This window comes from Peromyscus eremicus, chromosome 7 (genome assembly GCF_949786415.1).
Source record: "Peromyscus eremicus chromosome 7, PerEre_H2_v1, whole genome shotgun sequence".
NCBI lineage: Eukaryota > Metazoa > Chordata > Mammalia > Rodentia > Cricetidae > Peromyscus > Peromyscus eremicus.
Genome location: NC_081422.1, coordinates 58,768,527 through 58,781,840, shown reverse-complemented (window position 1 = coordinate 58,781,840; position 13,314 = coordinate 58,768,527). Strand labels below are relative to the sequence as shown.

Genomic DNA, 13,314 nt, shown 5'->3' with positions numbered 1-13,314 from the left:
CTTGAGAAAAACCACTGTTCCAACTACTGTCACTTTAGATGGGACTTGCTAGTTCCCACACTTTATATAAAGTAAAAAAAAATGTACTGCATTGTTTGTGACTAGTTTTTGTTTTTGTTTTTGTTTGAGAGCCAAGAAAACCTTCTGTTCTTGCAGAAGACCTGAGTGATTTCTATCACCCACATCAAGTAGCTCCCAATGCCCTGTAACTCCAGCTCCAGAATGGCCTGGCACCTCCGTGGGCACCTGCACTCGCATGCATGTGCTCACATGTAGACAACACCACATAAACATAATTTAAAAAATAGTGAAAATAAGCTGGGGGGTGGTGGCAGCGCATGCCTTTAATCCCAGTACTCGGGAGGAAGAGGCAGACAGATCTCTGAGTTCGAGGTCAGCCTGGTCTACAGAGTGAGTTCCAGGATAGTCAGGATACAGAGAGAAACCCTATCTTGACCCCCTCCCCCCAAAAAGCTTTTATATATATATATATATATATATATATATATATATATATATATATTTCAATTTAGGGGGCTGATGAGTTGATTGAGCAGGTAAATGTCCTTGCCATCAGGCTGTCAACCTGAGTTCAATCCCTGGAACCTACATGGTGGAAGGAAAGAGCCGACTCCTGAAAGTTTTCCACTGACCTTCATGAGTATTCCATGGCACATGCACACCCAAACACATACATACAGCCCTACATACACACACACACACACACACACACACACACACACACTAAAACTTTTTAGTTTAGAGTGTGTGTGTGCAGGTGTGCAAGCCTGTGTATGCACAAGGACACCACAGGGAAACACTGAGCACCCTGTTCTCCCACTCCCCACCTTTGTCCCCTGAGCCAGCATCACTGGACCTGGAGCCAGGCTGGTCACTACCAGGCTCCAGTGCTGTGCCTGCCTCTCCTCCCCAGATAGCCCTGGGGCCATCCCTGGTTCATACGTGGATTCTGGGAGTCCCATGGGCTTGAGCAGCAAGTGCTCTTACCCAGTGAATCATCTCCCCAACCCACTGTGAAGTTTTTTCTCCCCAACGGGAAATTTGTGATTTATTCACATTTTCGAAGGAGTTCTGATCAATTTTCTCAATGCTTCACAGCATGGGATAAATGGTGGATGAATGTGCTGTTTACCTGCTTACTGTTGGTGGGCATTTGGGTTGTTTCTCCAAAACTATTACAAACGGTGTTGCTACGAACATGTTTGAACATGTTTGCCCTAACATAAATATTGATTTCTATAGATGTACAATGCATCAAATAGAATAGCTGTGTGACAGGTGAGATGTGCAATTTCAGTCTTACCAGATACTGTCAGGCAGACTTCCAAATTAGTTGCACAAATTTATTTATGTACCCTTGGTGGGCAGGAGCCCTAGGTGTTGGTCTTTTAGTGTTTCTATTGCTGTAATAAAACACCATGACCAAAATGCAACTTTGGGAGGACAGGTTTATTCTGCTTACACTTTCACATCACAGTCCATCATGCAGGTAGTTAAGGCAAGAACCTGGAGGCAGAAACCCAAGCGGAGACCATGGAGGAGTGCTACTTACTTGCCCCCTGTGGCTAACTCATTCTTTTTGTTTGTTTGGGTTTTTTTTGTTTTTGTTTTTTGTTTGTTTGGTTTTGGTTTTGTTTTTGGTTTTTTTTTTTGGTTTTTTTTTTTTTTTTTGAGACAGAGTTTTTCTGTATAGTTTTGGTGCCTGTCTTGGATCTTGCTCTGTAGACCAGGCTGGCCTCGAACTCACAGAGGTCTGCCTCCCGAGTGCTGGGATTAAAGGCATGTGCCACCACCGCTGGCTCAGCCTGTTTCTTATACCATCCAGGGCCACCCACCCAGGCTTACATCAATCATCAGGAAAATGCTTATCAAAGGCCGGTCTGGTCGGGGCATTTGCTCTATCGAGGCTCCTTCCAAAATGTTTCTAGCCTGTGTCAAGTTAACACAACAACCAGCCAGCACAGTGTTCCCGCATCCACAGGGTTTTTCTTTTTTCATTCTGTTTTATTTTGTTTTTATGATGCTGGGACTCAAGTCAGAGCTTCACAAATGCCTGACAAGCACTCTATCCCTGAGCCACGTACATGCTCAGCCCAGAAATGAACTTGGACAGATGAATCTTTTGTAGTGAAATTGTTAACAATGGGAGGGGGAGAGAAGAAAGAAAAAACGAAAACAGACTCTTTCACCCGAGCTCCTTGGTTTATATTTCTTTCCTTTTTTTATTTTTTAAGATTTATTTATTATATTCAAAGTGTTCTGCCTGCATGCTTGTCTGAATGCCAGAAGAGGGGACTAGATCTCACTATAGATGGTTGTCAGCCACCATGTGGCTGCTAGGAATTGAACTCAGGGCTTCTGGAAGAGCTGCCAGTGCTCTGAACTGTAGCTAGAGTTTTCCACGGTTGATTACATCTACACTTAACCTCTGAGCTATCTCTCTACATTTGTAAATTTTATTAATTCTTCGGGTTTGTTTTGTTTTGTTTTTTCTTCGGTGTATCCCTGGCTGTTCTGGAACTTTCTCTCTCTGTAGACCAGACTGGCCTCAAACTCAGAGATCTGTCTGTCTTGGCCTCCTGAGTCTTGGGATTAAAGGTGTGTGCTACGGCTGCTCAGCTTTTCTTTCTTTTATAATTCTTACTGGTTGAAATTTCTGTACAGAAAAGCATTCTTGCCCAATATTTCATCACATGGCTGTGCTACAGATGAAGTAATCATTTCTCTTCTGTTGTGTGTTTAGATGGTTTCAGATTTTAGCTATTTAAACCATTTGTGGATCATTCTTTTACATGGTTTCACAATTCTCCCACAAAAGATTCAACAAAATGGGATTACTGAGTCAAATTGTGAAAATGTTTTTGAAACCAAATTGTTTCCCAGAAAGCCTCTGTAAATGATGCTTCTCCCAGCAGATCATGTTTACTCGAAGAAAACCCACCCACAACACTACTCATGGAGCTCCTGTGTGTTAGACTGTTCCTTCACGGTTTCATTTAGGATACACATCTGCTGTAGTAGCTAGTGAAATTCTCACATTATAGGTAAGTTAGCAGAGGTCTAGGGACGTTAGGCATCACTGAAAGGCAGAACTGGAAGTACTCCCAGGTACCACTCTCTCAAATTCGTATTCTTTGTAAATTTTATCCGACAGCATTCCATAAGGCTATTTTCATGAAAATGTTTAACAGACTTAGAACATATTACTGTTCTATTTCTCTGGCTTTGACATTGGACCTCAGGCATAGAGGTCTGAATTAAAGGTACCTCTCAGGTCATGATACATGTTCACCAGTGGTGGTCCTGTATTTCTTGAATCCTCACGTTTGTAATTTTCTGGAGGTTTTTTTTTGTATTTTTTTTTTAATATACTCTATGTAGCTCTGGCTGGCCTGGAACTCAGAGATTCTCCTGCCTCTGTTTCCCAAGTGCTCAGATTAAAGAGGTGTACTAGCATGTCCAGCCACACCTGTGATTTAATAACACTGTGTATATAGAGGATGAACCAGATAAAACTGCCAATATTCCAACTTTTTTGGCCTACAGAACAGCAACTTCTTTTTTTTTTTTAAAGATTTATTTATTTGTTTATTATGCATGTAGTATCCTGCCTTCATGTATGCCTGCAGGCCAGAAGAGGGCATCAGATCTCATTACAGATGGTTGTGAGCCACCATGTGGTTGCTGGGAATTGAACTCAGGGCTTCTGGAAGAGCGGCCAGTGCTCTTAACCTCTGAGCCATCTCTCCAGCCCCCAAAACACCAACTTCTTATCATTCATGCTAACACTTAATATTACAATGTTTGCCAAATTCCTGCAAGTGGAGAGATGTGGTTAAGAGCACTGGCTGCCCTACCAGAGGACTCAATTCTCAGTAATTCACATCATAGCTCACAACTACCTGTAAATCTAGTTCCAGGAGATCCCCTACAACCTTTTAAATCTGGTACACAGACATACATGTAGGCAAAACACTCATATGCATAAGATAAAATTAAAAAAGCTACACATGCCTGGGAGGCAGAAGCAGGCAGATCTCTGTGAGTTGGAGACCAGCTTGTTCTATACAAGTAGCTTCAGGATGGCCAGGGATACACAGAGAAAACCCCCGTCTTGAAAAACCAAAAAAAAAAAATGTATTTTTGTATGTATCTATGTGTGTATGCACACATGTGGGGGTGCCTTCAGAGGCAGAAGAAGAGTGTTGGATACTCTTGGACTGTAGTCAATTGTGAACCACCAGATGTGGGTGCTGGGAAACTGAACTCTGGTCTTTTGCAAGAGCAGGAAGGGCTTTTAACCACTGAGCCATCTTTCCAGCTTCACATCTGGTTTACATGGGTTTTGGGGATCAAACTTAGGTCATTAGGTTTATCTGATGAGCCATTTCTTCTGCCTCAGGTTATTTGTTGTTTTGTTTTTGTTTTTTGTTTTTGTTTTTTTGAAACAGGGTTTCTCTGTGTAGCTCTGTGAGTTCTGTTCTGGAACTCACTCTGTAGACCAGGCTGGCCTCGAACTCACAGAGATTCACCCGCCTCTGCCTCCTGAGTGCTGGGATTAAAAGTGTGTGCCACCACCTCTTCTGCCTCAGTTGTTTTTTTTTTTTTTGTTTTTTTTTTTTGGATTTTCGAGACAGGGTTTCTCTGTGTAGCTTTGCGCCTTTTCCTGGAACTCACTTGGTAGCCCAGGCTGGCCTCGAACTCACAGAGATCCGCCTGACTCTGCCTCCCGAGTGCTGGGATTAAAGGCGTGTGCCATCACCGCCCGGCTTGCCTCAGTTTTTTAAAAAACTTATTGTTTTGACAATTTCATGCAAGTATACAATATACCTTGCCATATCTCCCACTCATCTCTTTTTTTGTTTGTTTTAAGACAAGGTGTCACGCTATCCTTGGCTGTACAGCAACTCTATCTTTCTGCGTCAGCCTCTCAGTTTCTGGAATTCCAGTCCCATGCTACTATGCCTGGCCTGGAGCAGTTGTTAACCTGGATTCTCAGACCATGATGAGAGTTTCAGAAACATTACTCAATGGAGACTGATCCTCAGCAAGCCACATAGGGTCATATTTCAGTTTTAGAAGGAACTTCATATCTTTCATAGTATTGAAGTGAGGTCTTGAAAACTTCAATTAATTGCACAAAATTTTATTAGCTAACTTTATTCTTCTCATGCTTAGATATTATGGTTTCTGACTTTGTGCTTGTGTGTGTGTGTGTGTGTGTGTTTCTGTGTGTGTATGTGTTTTTCTTGCTTTTTCTTTCTTTCTTTGTTTTGTTTTATTCCTTTTTTTCTGTTCATTTTCTAAAGGAGAGAGAAAGAAGGCATGGATTTGGAAGAGAGGGGAAGTGGGCAGAATCTAGGAGGAGATGAGGGGTGAAACTGTCATGATCAGAATATACTGTACGAAAAACAAAAACAAAAATGGGCATGGTGTCTGTGGGAGACCAGCTCCCACTTTTTCCCCCTGAGTACTCTTGAGGAGTGAGGAATAAGACATTTAGATAGAAATATAGAGGGGAAGCCGGGCGGTGGTGGCGCACGCCTTTAATCCCAGCACTCGGGAGGCAGAGCCAGGTGGATCTCTGTGAGTTTGAGGCCAGCCTGGGCTACAGACGTAGTTCCAGGAAAGGCGCAAAGCTACACAGAGAAACCTTGTTTATATATATATATATATATATATATATATATATATATATATATATATATAGAGAGAGAGAGAGAGAGAGAGAGAGAGAGGAGAGAGAGATAGAAACAATGGAGAGTCTCAGGAGGGCCTGGGTCATCATGGTCCACCAACCCCTTCTTTCTCTTCTAAAGGGCTTTTTATAGGAATGCCAAGGGGTGGAGCAAAGACCTCCCTGTAGCACAGCAAAGCGCAGACCCTTCCAATCACCTAGTAACCATACATGTAGTCAAGTCATCCTCTAATGCAGCCCTGCTGGGTGAAGCAAGCTCAGATCTCACTAGGAAACCTTTGTGGGTCTCCACAGGTATCATGCATTTGTAATTTCAACACTGGGGAAGTGGAAACAGGAAGATACCTGGTGCTCCATGGCCAGCCAGCCTAGCCTAATTGGCAAGCTCCAGGTCCAGTAAGAGACCCTGTTTCAAACAAACAAACAGCAAATAAATAAATAAAATAAAAATAACAACAAAAACCAAGGTGGCCAACTCTTGAGGGTATTGACAGGTATCAACACCTGAGGGTGTCCTCTGTTCTCCACACACTCACACATGTTCATCTCATCCCCCCACCACATAACACAATCTGCATGTGCACACACATCTATACAGACAAAGAAGAAATAATATAAACAAATAAAGTAGGATGTAGTGGTGCTTGGGAGGGTGAAGATAGGTGGGTCCCTGAGGCTCATCGGCCTGTTTGGCCAATTAAGACCCTGTCTCAAAATCCTTAATGGAAGTACCTCAGGAACACAGTTGAGATTATCTTCTGGCCTCCACACTCATACTGGCACACATACATACACAAACACATAAAATTGATTTCAAGTAAAAAAAAAAATTAATAGGCAGGGTGTCCCTTTGTAGACCAGGCTGCCCTGGAACTCGATATGTAGACTAGACATGGCTGGCCTCAAACTCACAGAGATCTGTTTGCTTCTTCCTCCCAGATGCTGGGATTGAAGGCGTGTGTCACTAAACCAAGCAGAACACTTTTTATCATTTATGATTTTACTTTGATACTAAAAATGATACATGTTATATAAGAAGGACATAATGGCTATGTACATATGCACACATTTATATTAAGGTCAGCATGTTGAAACGTGAGGCAGAGGGAAGAAATAGGAAAGTGCTGGTCAAAGAATATAAAGTAATACATCTGAAGAGTGAACAAGTCCGAACTGTTTGCTTTTTGATATAGAACTGACTATATAACAACCCATGTTGGCTTTGAATTTGTGGGTTCATCCTTCTTTAACCTTGTTAGTGTTGGGGTTACGGATGTATACTACCATATCCAGCTAAGTCTAGATCGCTAATATCCAATATGAGGACTAAATTGATATAGTTTTATTATATGTAGAGTTTTTGCTATGTTCGAAGATTTTAGCTGCTATTGTCACACTCAAACAGTTAACCGTGAAATGATAAATACATTAATTTGTTCAACTATAGTAACCATTTTGCTATTTATATGCACCTCATGATATGTTGTAACTTCTAAATACAAGATTTATTTAAAAAAGAAAGAAAAACTGAATTAACTGATACCCTCAAATTCCATTAGCACAGACCATCTTCTTACATCTTATAATTGTGTCTTCTTTCTCCCATAGTGAGACACCAGCAGCCATATTTGGGATGGTTCATACAGTCAACTTATGTTAGCATATAGTTAACAGGCACTAGAACTGTCTAGGAGACAGGCCTCTGGATGTGTCTGTGGGAGAGTCTCTAGCTTGGGTTCATTCAAGTGGGAACATCCACACTAAATGTGGGTGACACTATTCCAAGGGCTGGGGTCCACAACTAAATGAAAGGGAGAAGAGCTGAAAACTATTTCTATCGCTCTGTGCTTCCAGACTGTGGATGCTGTGGCCAGTGGCCTCAAGCTCCTGCCATAGTGTTTCTCTATCATGATGGACATGAGCCAAGATAACTCCTCCTTTAAGTGGTGGCTCTTGTCAGCATTTGGTTACAGCTAAGAGGAGAGTAACTACCCAATTATATTGAACATATCTAGTTATTTGATCAACCATGCTGTAGATAAATAATCTTCCATCTAAACTACCAGGACCTCCGCACCTGGATGTCTTGCTGTCTGGACTTGGAGCTCTTTGATTATCAGAAAATCCCTGCCTGGAAGTAAGTCTCTTCCCTCAGCTTTCTACAGCTTTTTTTTTTTTTTTAAATTTTGTTAGCATTGGTGTTTTTTTCCTGCATGTATGTCTATGTGAGGGTATCAGATCTTGGAGTTACAGACAGTTAGCTGCCATGAGAGTGCTGGGAACCCAGATCCTCTGGAAGAGTATTCAGTTCTCTTAACTGCTGAGCCATCTCTCTAGCTCCCTCTACAGCTTCCTTACCTGCTGGTTGCTAACACCTAACACCTGGCTCTGGGCCACACAATGCAGAGGATTCTTATTTGTCCCTCACATCTAGTATCTTTAAGACTGAGTGGTATAAACGGAGGAAGTTCCAATGTGCATTTTCAGAGATTCATCTACTTTCATGTGTATGTGCGTTTTGCCTGCATGCACATATGTGCACCATGTGTGTGCCTGGTGCCCTTGGAGGTAAGAAGAGAATGTCAGGTCTCCTGGAACTGGAGTGTTGGATAGTTGTGAATCGCCATGTAGATGCTGGAAATGAACTTGCACTCTCAGCAAGGGCAACAAGTCCTCTTAACCACTGAGACATGTCTCCAGCTCTTGAAACTGCATCTTTTTTGAATATTTAATCTCTTTTTGTTTGATAAAAAGGTCAATGTTGAGTTTATGAGCATGAAGTCTATGCTGCCCAGGTTCACTGTGAAGACATGAACTATTGAACTATGCTGTTCGTTGGTCTTTGGTCTTTTGGGGGCCCGCCACCCAGCTCCCAAATAAATCTCAGTCGGAGGCTTATTCTTAATTATGAATGCCTGGCTTTAGCTTGGCTTGTTTCTAGCCAGCTTTTCTTAAATTATTCCCATCTACCTTTTGTCTCTGGGCTTTTCCTGTTCTCTAACTTCTGTAAATCTTACTCTTACTCCATGGCTGGCTATGTAGCTGGGTGGCTGGCCCCTGAAGTGGTCCTCGTTGTCCTCCTCTTCCTCTTCCTCTTCCTCTTCCCCCTCCCCTTCTGAGGATAGTGGTTGTGAACTGCCCAAACACGAATGCAGGAAACCTATCTCAGGTTCTGCAAGGGCAGCAAGTATCCTCTACTTTTTAGCACTATCTGTCCAGACTACTTGAAGGAGTTTTTAAGGCTTGAAAAACAACAACAAAGGATGTGAGATTTGTGACATATAGGACGGCTGATCCATTAATTATACTTCAATCTACTGTCAAAAAGTTTGCACCAATTTCCCACCTCACCAGCACGGAGTTCTCAGATCTCTACCATCATTTTAGTAGCATTAAAATAGAAAAAATCATGCCAGTTTGGTTTAAGGAGTCTCTTGAAAGTTTTCTTTTATTTTGAGACACGGTCTCACAATGTGTCCCTGGCTGGTCTTGATCTTGCTATGTAAAGCAAACTGGCCTGGAACTCACAGACATCAGCCTGCCTCTGCCTCTTGTGTTGGGATTAAAAGCGTATACTCCTGGCTCTTGATAAATCTAGTTTTCTGTTGCTCTTATTCTGCCTGGTCTCGGGACACGAAAAGGGGTCCTTTTCTTACCTATTTTGTACTTTTATCTGGGTCAACATGACCCAGCCTAAGGGAGGAGAGGAATGGAGATAAAGAGGCCAAGCAGCACCAGGCAGAAGCACGGTGAACTGCGTGCAAGAATCTCCTTTGGCATCCACCTGGGCACCTTTGTCAGCAGAGGGCGCCCGGAAGCCTTTCTCTCACTCCGCCCCCAGGCCGGCGCGCCGCGCCCCCGTGACGTATTTCCGCGTCATCTGCAGCTGAGCTTAGTTCTCATTGGCTATCAGCGAAGCGACGGGGGCGGAGTCAGGCGGGCGTGAGGGAAGCGCCGCAGCCCAGTGGGGGCGGGGCTTGCCTGGTTCCCCGCCCCTCCCCCGCCCTCCAGTCCCTCACTGGGACGTCTGTGCGCCGCGGCTCGGAGTGCGGTGGCGGCAGTGGCTGCACTTTTTCTGGGGCTGGAGCCGTAGCCGAGCTGCGGGGAGTGCGCAGCGGGGTCGCCGGAGCCCAAAGAACGCGTGCGCTGAGGCGAAAGAGTCCCGGGCCGCCGAGCGCGCGCAGCTGGTTCCCCGCGTGGGTTGGGCGGAGGGTCCCACGAGCGCGCGGCTGATAGAGCCGCCCCGACTCCGGGCAGAGCCGAGGGAGGAAGCGAGAAGCGGCCGCGCGCTCCCCGCTGAGTTGCAGGCTGTTTCCCCGCTGCAAGATGCCCAAGAAGAAGCCGACGCCCATCCAGCTGAACCCGACCCCCGATGGCTCGGCGGTTAACGGGACCAGCTCGGCCGAGTGAGTACCGGGAGTGGCCGGGAGGCCGCCACCATCAGGCTCGGCTCCGTCACGTACGGCCCGGCTGGCGGGGGGCGAGGAACTCCGGCCGCCGGGCTATCGGTGACTAAGCACTGATTGTGCGCTTGACTCACACCGGCTGTGCACCCTACGAGTCCCGATCCCCCTCTTTCCCAACCCTGTCTGTCGCCCCTGCCCGCCGATATCAGTCTTCGTCCAAGAAAAATGAAACCTAGTGCGTCTCCCCAGCTATTGCCTAAAGGGCATCCTCTGAGATTCTGGCCTGTAACGGGACGCAGAGCAAATTCAGGTCGCTTCTGCGCCTTTGAGACCTCCTCGGGGTCTGTGTGTGGACTTGGGATGGGTGAGCCCCATTACTCTTGGTGCCTGACACCTGTGGGGCCTTGTGGCCGGTTGATCGCCTGGCCAGCGGGGGCGTGTGTGCACAGACTTCCCCATGGCTGTTACCTGGCTCACTTTGGGGATTCTCTGTCCGTGGCCTTTTGGGGAACTGCCTTGCTCAAGGGAAGAGTCTCTCCTCATCTGACCGTTCATGCAACAATCCAGCCCCACACCAATTTTTCTCCTGGCTTTGCTTAGTTAACTGTGAGCCGGAAATTGACCTGACCCGGAAAATGACCGTGGAAACCAATCCAAAGGTGCTTGGTATCTGCAGAGGCCAGTATTGCTTACAGACAGTTTATTTCATAAGGCTATTTTTTTTGGGGGGGGGCGGGTTCTGAGCCCACCTGTTGGGTTCCATCTGTGGGAGAGACACTCAGACTAGATGGAGAAATAACTAGAAATGTTGAAATTCTTCATTTTTACCTGACGGCAGGAGACTTGAGGTATCTGACAAAATGAAAGTAGCTTTGGGCTTTCTGCCCTTTGGAGATTATTGTAACTCCCCTCTTTCCCTAGATTTTAATAACTCAGGACCCATGGCTCTGGTGACTTTCATTGATACTTACAGTGATGGCAGGGCTGGCTGGTAGTGGACTTGTGTGAGCTTAGCCAGGTTGTTAAGGCATGCTTCAAACACATCCCTTCTTCAGGTCCTCCTCGCCCGTGACAGTTGTTCTTGACCACTGACTGGTACCATGTGTCTTTGAGCAACGTTCCGATCATTTGTTCCGTTTGTATGTACAGCATTTTGCCCTTTTAAAACAGACAGCAAAACTCACACACACCCTTTTGGGGCAAGGTATTCTTCAGTAACTATTTTCAAGACAGATGTTATTGTGAGAGGGTGGGGTGGGATGGGCAGGGTCTATATGTGTAACCCAGGTTGGTATAGTATTTGAAATTCTCCTGACTTACCTTCCTGAGTGCTGGAATTACAGGCAGTTGCTACTATGTTAGATTAGCAAAGCTTGTTTTTTTTTAATTATTTTATTTATAATTATGCATATGTATGTGTGTCTGCCTGTGGGTATGTGCACATGAGTGAAGGTGCTCTTGGAAGCCAGAGGCATCAGATTCCCTGTACTAGTTAGGGGTAGTTATGAGCCGTGGGTGCTGGGAACTGAACTCAGGTCTCCTGTCCCCTGTCCCCTGCAAAAACAGTAAGAACTTGTAATTTTTTAAACTGCTGAGCCATCTCTCCAGCCCTTAGGATAAGTTTTGTTCACTGTGGATTCTTGTCAAAGGTTAGGGCTTTCTCTTCCTGCAAGTCTTTGGGTTTGAAAGTGGAATACCTGTTGTCATTCATTCTTTTGTTAATTTTGACATTGGAAAGGGAAGAAAGGTTTCATGGAAAGAACTGAATAGGGTGCCAGAGAAAGAGCTCTGTAAAAGTGCTTGCTGAGTGAACCTGATGACCGGAGATCCCTCCCCAGATCCTGCAGTGGATGGAGCTAATCAGCTCCTGAGAGTTATCCTCTGACCTCCATACAAATACTGGGGAATGTGCATGCCCACACTCACACATAATAATAAAATACTTCTCTCATTTTATTTATTTATTTATGTATCTATCTATTTATTTTTGAGAGAGGTTTTCTCTGTGTAGCCCTGGGTGTCCTGGACCTCACTCTGTAGACCAGGCTGGCCTTGAACTCGGAGATCCACCTGCCTCTGCCTCCCGAGTGCTGGTGCTGGAACTAAAGGCGTGTGCCACCACCACCCAGCCAATAATTTTTTTTAATTAAAAAATTTTGTTTTGTTTGAGACAGATTCTCACTGTGTAACCCTGGCTGCCCTAGGACTCACTATGTAGACCATTCTGGCCTCGAGCTCACGGAGGTCCTCCTGCCTCTGCCTCCCAAGTGCTGGGGTTAAAGGCGTGTACTTACTACCACTGCCTGGCGTGCGTGCGTGTGTGTTTAAAGAAACAGAATTTGGAATATAAGAAGAAACTACCTCCGAGTTGATGGCAGGAAAATTTGCATGGGATTGGGAGGTTCTAAACAGTAGTTAGCTTCAGAGGTTGTGTGCTGGATCAGGCTGGATTTGAAGCCTGGCTCTGTTATTTGCAGATTTGTGAGCTTGGACAACTCTCTTATGTTCTCTGGGTCTAGGTTTTTTATTTTATTTTATTTTATTTTTTTCAGAACAACCGGTTGTAATAATAGACTCAACTTACAGTAGTTGTGATTAAATGAACCTTCCCAAACTGTCCACCTCTGATGCCTTGTATTGGTCATTGAGAAGGCTGGTGGACCTTGACAGGTCATGTTCATTGATGGTGGTGGATGGGTGTGTTAAGGTGCCTCTTGACAAACAGCCCTTTAGCCTTGTTTTCTATGCACTCTGCATCTACCTCCGTGACTCACTGCTGGATGACAATAGGAGACCTTTCTGTGTAGGCTGCTGGAGATATACCGGGACTGTTCCCCCTTGTTTCCTAGCACTAATTGGGGCGGGAGGGCACACAGACAGATGGGCTGTGCACAACTTCACATCTCACCCCGGGTGTGTTTCTCAAGCAAAGCCTCTGGGCTGTCAGCAGAAAGAACTCTCGTGCTTGTGATCTTTGTGTTTACACCGTGGCCAGTTTCAGACATAAGACAATGTGAAGTAAGGAAGAGGAAGAAGAAAGTGCTCACTGATGGGTGCAAGAATTCTTGGTGTCAAACTGTCAAGGTTGCTTCTCCACCCCACCGCCCTTCCCCCTACCTCTACACTTTGAGCTCCCTGTTGACCTAGCCCTTGCTTACTCATTCAAGGATTCAAGGAAGAAGCTAGTGA

The 13,314-nt window shown here is 45.0% G+C and overlaps 1 protein-coding gene across 1 annotated transcript in view; it reads left to right on the top strand.

Moving 5' to 3' along the window:
• The first annotated feature begins 9,713 nt into the window (after window positions 1-9,713).
• The window catches only part of Map2k1 (mitogen-activated protein kinase kinase 1), a 73,559-nt gene continuing 69,958 nt past the window's right edge, over window positions 9,714-13,314 (top strand). Inside the window, exon 1 of the mRNA XM_059268090.1 lies at window positions 9,714-10,125. Within this exon, the coding sequence (XP_059124073.1) occupies window positions 10,046-10,125 (80 nt within the window). The 5' untranslated portion in view covers window positions 9,714-10,045. The remainder of the gene's footprint in view (window positions 10,126-13,314) is intronic.